The sequence below is a fragment of the Triticum aestivum genome, chromosome 4D (genome assembly GCF_018294505.1).
Source record: "Triticum aestivum cultivar Chinese Spring chromosome 4D, IWGSC CS RefSeq v2.1, whole genome shotgun sequence".
NCBI classification, from domain to species: Eukaryota; Viridiplantae; Streptophyta; class Magnoliopsida; order Poales; family Poaceae; genus Triticum; species Triticum aestivum.
The window spans coordinates 511,894,434-511,905,010 of record NC_057805.1 but is presented as its reverse complement, the minus strand read 5'-3'; the positions used below and the strand labels follow the sequence as shown (position 1 = coordinate 511,905,010).

Here is a 10,577-nt window from a genome sequence, read left to right as displayed (position 1 = left end):
GTTCCGATGGAATCGCGATCAGGGTTCGGGCGCTCGCCGCCGCCGCCGCATGGAGCTCGGTCCCGGCGTCGCCCAGAGGGAGGGGTAGATCTCATCAGCGCTCTCCCCGATGAGATGCTTCTCCTGGTACTCGTGCGTCTGCGTTGCGTCCGTGCCGCCGCGCAAACCAGCGTCCTCTCCCGCCGGTGGCGTGGCCTCTGGACCGGTCTCACGGATCTCACCTTACGCGACCTCGAACCCTCCGCAATCGAAGCTGCACTCGACCTCTTCAATGCTGCACTCACCCGTTTCACTTCTTCGCCGCTGGTGCCCATCGTCGACATCCGCCTTTCAGCAAGGCATGCCGCCCACGCGAGCTCGTTGCTCCGTGCCGCCGTGCGGCTCTCGCCGGAGGAGCTGGTCTTCACCCTCCAGGGGTGTTATAGTGGAGGCGGAGAAACCGTTGTGCTGCCTTACTTTCACTGCGCCACATCGATCGAGCTGGACATGCATTCCCACCGCATCATGCCGCCCGAGGAATGCTACGCCGGCGCGTTCTCCGCACTCGAGGAGCTGCCTTCTCAGGCACCATGGTTCACCTTGGCATCTTGCTCAACCGCTGCCCATGCCTGCGCGTGTTAAAGGTGACCGGATCAACGCCCGACATCACTGTTCACTCAGCCACACTGCAGGAGCTTGATATATCTAGCGATCATGACACGACATGCTACAACATTGACGTCGTAACACCAGTGCTTAAGAAACTACAGCTGAAACTCCATGCCAGTTGGAACTGGAACAACATCAGTGTGTCCATCTCGACACCAATGGTGGAAGAGGTATCGTGGAAGTGTTCTTATCCAAGGTTGGCTTTTTCGGTTGGATTTTGGTCTCTCGAGAGCCTAGCCATAGAGACGACCGAGAGATATATCGACACCAGAAATGACACATGTTCACAGGTTCAGAAGCTCTCGCGCTTTCATGTCCTACGCTTGCCAATATCTTGTACTACTGTACGTCTCCTGTCTGTCCTTCTCAATGTACTCGATTTACGAGCAAAAATTCTATGCACGATATTACTGACAATCAAATTGTATTGTTTCCAGAATCATTTGGGCGCACAGCTGAACTTTGCACGAGAAATACAGAAACTTCCGGTCATCATCTTCCCTGTGTTGGAGCTATATTTTATATCGTCTGGCCACGTTTATGGAGCACTTGTGATGCATCTACTTCAAATAAATCGGATCCACTCCTCTACAAAAATGCTAAAGGTCATTCAATGGCTGTGCCCCAAGGTAATTGTGTTCACCATGCTTATGTATATTGTTTATACGTACATAGTACATATCAAACTTCTGTAAGTACTCATCGGCATAGATAAATAATGCATTGTAATACTCATGATTCGCTTTAGGTGAGACAAACTTGCCAAGAAAATTGTCGTTGTGATGAGCCAAATAATTGGAGAAGCCAAAGTATCTCCTTGACATGTCTTGAAGAGTTGGAAATCACAGGCTTCAATGCAGAGGATCACGAGCATGATTTCGTAAGGCTGATACTGAGAAGCGCACCAATGCTTAAGAGAGTGACTTTGACACTGGTACACGAGTTTAGAGGTTGCCCCATGAAAATCTACAACATTTTCTTGGCACACCGTTCCGTGAATTGCTATGTTTATAACAGCACCGGTGAACTAGTTCCGCGAGCATCTCGTTAAAGCACGCTCCTTGATGCAACAAGGATGTTTCCTGTAAGGGAGATGTAACTATGCATCGTTATCCATGTGTGGTATTGTCAAATATAAACTGATGCAGTATCACAGTGGCTTATATAGTTGCACAGTTTACCTATGGCCCAAAGCCCAACTAAAATTCTGAAATTCTCTTGGCCCATTCATGCACACATGTGAGTGGAGTGAGTGAGGCTAAAATTTAGTCCCACCTCATAAGTTGAGAGAGTTGCACCTCTTTATAAGGCGAGTTTTTCTACCACTTGTATGAGCATGAGAAGAGGAGACCTACACGCTCGCTCGTCACGACGCGCCGCGCCGCGGGTTGCGGGATTGAGCCGAGCCGAGGATAGAGCTATGCACGTTGTCTATATTTTTGCTGCTCAGGAAAAATTAATGAGTCATTAATTAATAATTAACGGACGCGTTAATTACTGAACCGTTTCCGATTCTTTTGGATTCGTGACGACTCGGACGTGGGGTTTACTCCCACGACCTACCCGGCCCGCACTATATAGTCAGGCAAACGTCTACCCTAGCCGCCGCCGCTAAGTATGGTTTCTCACCACCGTTCCAGATCATTGCGCCGCCAAGCAACTCTTCTCCATCCCTCCTTTCGGCGTGCACCGGGAGAAGGGACAGCAGGCCTCCGGAACCCCGCCTCTCATGATCCTGTACGGGAGAGCGGCGATCAGGTTTTTGGGGAGCGCACTCGCGCGACTGCTGGCAGCGACGACTTCGCGGACGACGACTTCTTCCCCGACCTCGGCAACCTCATCATCGACGACATGGGCGACAACGTCAACGCCGGCGGTGCTGCTCCCGCTGCACCGTATGTGATTCTATCCTTCTGTTGGAAATATGCCCTAGAGGCAATAATAAATGGTTATTATTATATTTCTTTGTTCATGGTAATTGTCTATTGTTCATGCTATAATTGTGTTATCCGGAAATCGTAATACATGTGTGAATACATAGATCACAACGTGTCCCTAGTAAGCCTCTATTTGACTAGCTCGTTGATCAATAGATAGTCATGGTTTCCTGACTATGGACATTGGATGTCGTTGATAACGGGATCACATCATTAGGAGAATGATGTGATGGACAAGACCCAATCCTAAGCATAGCTCAAAGATCGTGTAGTTCGTTTGCTAGAGCTTTTCCAATGTCAAGTATCTTTTCCTTAGACCATGAGATCGTGCAACTCCCAGATACCGTAGGAGTGCTTTGGGTGTGCCAAACGTCACAACGTAACTGGGTGACTATAAAGGTACACTACGGGTATCTCTGAAAGTGTCTGTTGGGTTGGCACGGATCGAGACTGGGATTTGTCACTCCGTATGACGGAGAGGTATCTCTGGGCCCACTCGGTAATGCATCATCATAATGAGCTCAATGTGACTAAGGCGTTAGTCACGAGATCATGCATTACGGTACGAGTAAAGAGACTTGCCGGTAACGAGATTGAACAAGGTATTGGGATACCGACGATCGAATCTCGGGCAAGTAACATACCGATTGACAAAGGGAATTGCATACGGGATTGATTGAATCCTCGACACATGGTTCATCCGATGAGATCATCGTGGAACATGTGGGAGCCAACATGGGTATCCAGATCCCGCTGTTGGTTATTGACCGGAGAGGCGTCTCGGTCATGTCTGCATGTCTCCCGAACCCGTAGGGTCTACACACTTAAGGTTCGGTGACGCTAGGGTTGTAGAGATATGAGTATGCGGAAACCCGAAAGTTGTTCGGAGTCCCGGATGAGATCCCGGACATCACGAGGAGTTCCGGAATGGTCCGGAGGTGAAGAATTATATATAGGAAGTCCAGTTTCGGCCACGGGGAAAGTTTCGGGGGTTATCGGTATTGTACCGGGACCACCGGAAGGGTCCCGGGGGTCCACCGGGTGGGGCCACCTGTCCCGGAGGGCCCCATGGGCTGAAGTGGGAAGGGAACCAGCCCTTAGTGGGCTGGGGCGCCCCCCTTGGGCCTCCCCCTGCGCCTAGGGTTGGAAACCCTAGGGGTGGGGGGCGCCCCACCTGGCTTGGGGGGGAAGCCACCTCCCCTTCCCCCTTGGCCGCCGCCCCCCATCTAGATGGGTTCTTGGCCGGCGCCCCCCCCCCTCCCAGGGGGCCTATATAAAGGGGGGGAGGGAGGGCAGCAACACAACAGCCTTGGGCGCCTCCCTCCTCCCCTGCTACACCTCTCCTTCTCGCAGAAGCTCGGCGAAGCCCTGCCGAGACCCCGCTGCTTCCACCACCACGCCGTCGTGCTGCTGGATCTCCATCAACCTCTCCTTTCCCCTTGCTGGATCAAGAAGGAGGAGACGTCGCTGCACCGTACGTGTGTTGAACGCGGAGGTGCCGTCCGTTCGGCACTCGGTCATCGGTGATTTGGATCACGGCGAGTACGACTCCATCAACCACGTTCATTGGAACGCTTTCGCTCGCGATCTACAAGGGTATGTAGATGCACTCCTTTCCCCTCGTTGCTAGTATACTCCATAGATGGATCTTGCTGAGAGTAGGAAAATTTTAAAATTCTGCTACGATCCCCAATAGTGGCATCATGAGCCAGGCCTATGCGTAGTTACTATGCACGAGTAGAACACAAAGCAGTTGTGGGCGTTGATGTTGCCAATTCTTCTTGCCGCTACTAGTCTTATCTTGTTTCGGCGGCATTGTGGGATGAAGCGGCCCGGACCGACCTTACACGTACGCTTACGTGAGACTGGTTCCATCGACTGACATGCACTAGTTGCATAAGGTGGCTAGCGGGTGTCTGTCTCTCCTACTTTAGTCGGAACGGATTCGATGAAAAGGGTCCTTATGAAGGGTAAATAGAGATTGGCAAATCACGTTGTGGTTTTACGTAGGTAAGAAACGTTCTTGCTAGAAACCTATACAAGCCACGTAAAAACTTGCAACAACAATTAGAGGTCGTCTAACTTGTTTTTGCAACATGTGCTATGTGATGTGATATGGCCAGAAGATGTGATGTATGTGATGTATGAGATTGATCATATTCTTGTAATAGGAATCACGACTTGCATGTCGATGAGTATGACAACCGGCAGGAGCCATAGGAGTTGTCTTTATTATTTTGCATGACCTGCGTGTCATTGAATAACGCCATGTAAATTACTTTACTTTGTTGCTAAACGCGTTAGCCATAGAAGTAGAAGTAATTGTTGGCGTGAAAACTTCATGAAGACACAATGATGGAGATCATGATGATGGAGATCATGGTGTCATGCCGGTTGCGAAGGTGCCCCGAAGATGGAGATCAAAGGAGCAAATGATATTGGCCATATCATGTCACTATTTGGTTGCATGTGATGTTTATCATGTTTTGCATCTTATTTGCTTAGAGTAAGTAAGATGATCCCTTATAATAATTTGAAGAAAGTGTTCCCCCTAACTGTGCACCGTTGCGAAGGATCGTTGTTTCGAAGCACCACGTGATGATCGGGTGTGATAGGTTCTAACGTTCGCATACAACGGGTGTTGACGAGCCTAGCATGTACAGACATGGCCTCGAAACACACGCAATACACTTAGGTTGACTTGACGAGCCTAGCATGTACAGACATGGCCTCGGAACACGGAGGACCGAAAGGTCGAGCATGAGTCGTATAGAAGATACGATCAACATGGAGATGTTCACCGATCTTGACTAGTCCGTCTCACGTGATGATCGGACACGGCCTAGTTAACTCGGATCATGTTTCACTTAGATGACTAGAGGGATGTCTGTCTGAGTGGGAGTTCATTGAGTAATTTGATTAGATGAACTTAATTATCATGAACTTAGTCTAAAATCTTTACACTATGTCTTGTAGATCAAATGGCCCACGTTGTCCTCAATTTCAACGCGTTCCTAGAGAAAACCAAGCTGAAAGATGATGGCAGCAACTATACGGACTGGGTCCGGAACCTGAGGATCATCCTCATAGCAGCCAAGAAAGATTATGTCTTAGAAGCACCGCTAGGTGAAGCACCAATCCCAGAGAACCAAGACGTTATGAACGCTTGGCAGCAGCATGCTGATGATTACTCCCTCGTTCAGTGCGGCATGCTTTACAGCTTAGAACCGGGTCTTCAAAAGCGTTTTGAGAAACATGGAGCATATGAGATGTTCGAAGAGCTGAAAATGGTTTTCCAAGCTCATGCCCGGGTCGAGAGATATGAAGTCTCCGACAAGTTCTTCAGCTGTAAAATGGAGGAGAATAGTTCTGTTAGTGAGCACATACTCAGAATGTCTGGGTTGCACAACCGCTTGTCTCAGCTGGGAGTTAATCTCCCGAATGACGCGGTCATTGACAGAATCCTTCAGTCGCTTCCACCAAGCTACAAGAGCTTTGTGATGAACTTCAATATGCAGGGGATGGAAAAGACCATTCCCGAGGTATATTCAATGCTGAAATCAGCGGAGGTAGAGATCAGAAAAGAACATCAAGTGTTGATGGTGAATAAAACCACTAAGTTCAAGAAGGGCAAGGGTAAGAAGAACTTCAAGAAGGACGGCAAGGGAGTTGCCGCACCCGGTAAGCCAGTTGCCGGGAAGAAGTCAAAGAATGGACCCAAGCCTGAGACTGAGTGCTTTTATTGCAAGGGAAGTGGTCACTGGAAGCGGAACTGCCCCAAATACTTAGCGGACAAGAAGGCTGGCAACACCAAAGGTATATGTGATATACATGTAATTGATGTGTACCTTACCAGTACTCGTAGTAGCTCCTGGGTATTTGATACCGGTGCGGTTGCTCATATTTGTAACTCAAAACAGGAACTACGGAATAAACGGAGACTGGCGAAGGACGAGGTGACGATGCGCGTCGGGAATGGTTCCAAGGTCGATGTGATCGCCGTCGGCACGCTACCTCTGCATCTACCTACGGGATTAGTTTTAAACCTCAATAATTGTTATTTAGTGCCAGCTTTGAGCATGAACATTGTATCTGGATCTCGTTTAATTCGAGATGGCTACTCATTTAAATCTGAGAATAATGGTTGTTCTATTTATTTGAGAGATATGTTTTATGGTCATGCCCCGCCGGTCAATGGTTTATTCTTGATGAATCTTGAACGTGATGTTACACATATTCATAGTGTGAATACCAAAAGATGTAAAGCTGATAACGATAGTCCCACATACTTGTGGCACTGCCGCCTTGGTCACATTGGTGTCAAGCGCATGAAGAAACTCCATGCAGATGGACTTTTGGAGTCTCTTGATTACGAATCATTTGACACGTGCGAACCATGCCTCATGGGTAAGATGACCAAGACTCCGTTCTCCGGAACAATGGAGCGAGCAACCAACTTATTGGAAATCATACATACCGATGTGTGCGGTCCAATGAGTGTTGAGGCTCGCGGAGGATATCGTTATGTTCTCACTCTCACTGATGACTTAAGTAGATATGGGTATGTCTACCTAATGAAACACAAGTCTGAAACCTTTGAAAAGTTCAAGGAATTTCAGAGTGAGGTTGAGAATCAACGTGACAGGAAAATAAAGTACTTATGATCAGATCGTGGTGGAGAATATTTAAGTCACGAATTTGGTACGCACTTAAGGAAATGTGGAATCGTTTCACAACTCACGCCGCCTGGAACACCTCAGCGAAACGGTGTGTCCGAACGTTGTAATCGCACTCTATTGGATATGGTGCGATCTATGATGTCTCTTACCGATTTACCGCTCTCATTTTGGGGCTATGCTTTAGAGACTGCCGCATTCACTTTAAATAGGGCTCCGTCGAAATCCGTTGAGACGACATCGTATGAATTATGGTTTGGGAAGAAACCTAAGCTGTCGTTTCTGAAAGTTTGGGGATGCGATGCTTATGTCAAGAAACTTCAACCTGAAAATCTCGAACCCAAGTCGGAAAAAAGCGTCTTCATAGGATACCCCAAGGAAACTATTGGGTATACCTTCTACCTTAGATCCGAAGGCAAGATCTTTGTTGCCAAGAACGGGTCCTTTCTGGAGAAAGAGTTTCTCTCGAAAGAATTGAGTGGGAGGAAAGTGGAACTTGATGAGGTGATAGTCACCCCTTCCGAACCGGAAAGTAGCGCAGCGCAGGAAGATGTTCCTGTGGTGCCTACACCGACTGGGGAGGAAGTTAATGATGATGATCATGAAGCTTCGGATCAAGTTACTACTGAACTTCGTAGGTCCACAAGGACACGTTCCGCACCAGAGTGGTACGGCAACCCTGTCCTGGAAATCATGTTGTTAGACAACGGTGAACCTTCGAACTATGAAGAAGCGATGGCGGGCTCGGATTCCGACAAATGGCTAGAAGCCATGAAATCCGAGATAGGATCCATGTATGAAAACGAAGTATGGACTTTGACTGACTTGCCCGATGATCGGCGAGCCATAGAAAATAAATGGATCTTTAAGAAGAAGACAGACGCGGATGGTAATGTGACCATCTATAAGGCTCGACTTGTCGCTAAGGGTTATCGACAAGTTCAAGGGGTTGACTACGATGAGACTTTCTCACCCGTAGCGAAGCTGAAGTCCGTCCGAATCATGTTAGCAATTGCCGCATTCTATGATTATGAGATATGGCAAATGGACGTCAAAACGGCATTCCTTAACGGCTTCCTTAAGGAAGAATTGTATATCATGCAGCCGGAAGGTTTTGTCGATCCTAAGAATGCTAACAAGGTATGCAAGCTCCAGCGCTCCATCTATGGGCTGGTGCAAGCATCTCGGAGTTGGAACATTCGTTTTGATGAGATGATCAAACCGTTTGGGTTTACACAGACTTATGGAGAAGTCTGTGTTTACAAGAAAGTGAGTGGGAGCTCTGTAGCATTTCTCTTATTATATGTGGATGACATATTATTGATGGGAAATGATATAGAATTCTTGGAAAGTATAAAGGCCAATTTTAATAAGTGTTTTTCAATGAAGGACCTTGGAGAAGCTGCTTATATATTAGGCATCAAGATCTATAGAGATAGATCAAGACGCCTCATTGGTCTTTCACAGAGTACATACCTTGACAAGATATTGAAGAAGTTCAATATGGATCAGTCCAATAAGGGGTTCTTGCCTGTATTGCAAGGTGTGCAATTGAGCTCGGCTCAATGCCCGACCACGGCAGAAGAAAGAGAAAAGATGAGTGTCATCCCCTATGCCTCGGCCATAGGGTCTATTATGCATGCCATGCTGTGTACCAGACCTGATGTAAACCTTGCCGTAAGTTTGGTAGGAAGGTACCAAAGTAATCCCGGCATGGAACACTGGACAGCGGTCAAGAATATCCTGAAGTACCTGAAGAGGACTAAGGATATGTTTCTCGTTTATGGAGGTGACGAAGAGCTCGTCGTAAAGGGTTACGTCGACGCTAGCTTCGACACAGATCTGGATGACTCAAAGTCACAAACCGGATACGTGTATATTTTGAATGGAGGAGCAGTAAGCTGGTGCAGTTGCAAGCAAAGCGTCTTGGCGGGATCTACATGTGAAGCGGAGTACATGGCAGCCTCAGAGGCAGCACAGGAAGCAGTCTGGATGAAGGAGTTCATTACCGACCTAGGGGTGATTCCCTATGCGTCGGGCCCGATGACTCTCTATTGTGACAACACTGGAGCTATTGCCCTTGCGAAGGAGCCCAGATTTCACAGGAAGACCAGGCATATCAAGCGTCGCTTCAACTCCATTCGTGAAAGTGTTCAAAATGGAGACATAGATATTTGTAAAGTACATACGGACCTGAATGTAGCAGATCCGTTAACTAAACCTCTCCCTAGAGCAAAACATGATCAACACCAGGACGCAATGGGTGTTCGATTCATCACAATGTAACTAGATTATTGACTCTAGTGCAAGTGGGAGACTGTTGGAAATATGCCCTAGAGGCAATAATAAATGGTTATTATTATATTTCTTTGTTCATGGTAATTGTCTATTGTTCATGCTATAATTGTGTTATCCGGAAATCGTAATACATGTGTGAATACATAGACCACAGCGTGTCCCTAGTAAGCCTCCATTTGACTAGCTCATTGATCAATAGATAGTCATGGTTTCCTGACTATGGACATTGGATGTCGTTGATAACGGGATCACATCATTAGGAGAATGATGTGATGGACAAGACCCAATCCTAAGCATAGCTCAAAGATCGTGTAGTTCGTTTGCTAGAGCTTTTCCAATGTCAAGTATCTTTTCCTTAGACCATGAGATCGTGCAACTCCCAGATACCGTAGGAGTGCTTTGGGTGTGCCAAACGTCACAACGTAACTGGGTGACTATAAAGGTACACTACGGGTATCTCTGAAAGTGTCTGTTGGGTTGGCACGGATCGAGACTGGGATTTGTCACTCCGTATGACGGAGAGGTATCTCTGGGCCCACTCGGTAATGCATCATCATAATGAGCTCAATGTGACTAAGGCGTTAGTCACGAGATCATGCATTACGGTACGAGTAAAGAGACTTGCCGGTAACGAGATTGAACAAGGTATTGGGATACCGACGATCGAATCTCGGGCAAGTAACATACCGATTGACAAAGGGAATTGCATACGGGATTGATTGAATCCTCGACACATGGTTCATCCGATGAGATCATCGTGGAACATGTGGGAGCCAACATGGGTATCCAGATCCCGCTGTTGGTTATTGACCGGAGAGGCGTCTCGGTCATGTCTGCATGTCTCCCGAACCCGTAGGGTCTACACACTTAAGGTTCGGTGACGCTAGGGTTGTAGAGATATGAGTATGCGGAAACCCGAAAGTTGTTCGGAGTCCCGGATGAGATCCCGGACATCACGAGGAGTTCCGGAATGGTCCGGAGGTGAAGAATTATATATAGGAAGTCCAGTTTCGGCCAC

General features: G+C 47.7%; 1 protein-coding gene across 1 annotated transcript; it reads left to right on the top strand.

The window, feature by feature from the left end:
- LOC123100737 (uncharacterized) lies at window positions 1–1,716 on the top strand. The gene is made up of 3 exons (XM_044522621.1): window positions 1–992; window positions 1,086–1,277; window positions 1,397–1,716. Exons 1-3 carry the CDS (start codon window positions 519–521, stop codon window positions 1,697–1,699), a joined length of 969 nt encoding a protein of 322 aa, XP_044378556.1. The 5' UTR covers window positions 1–518; the 3' UTR covers window positions 1,700–1,716.
- The last annotated feature ends 8,861 nt before the right edge of the window (window positions 1,717–10,577 follow it).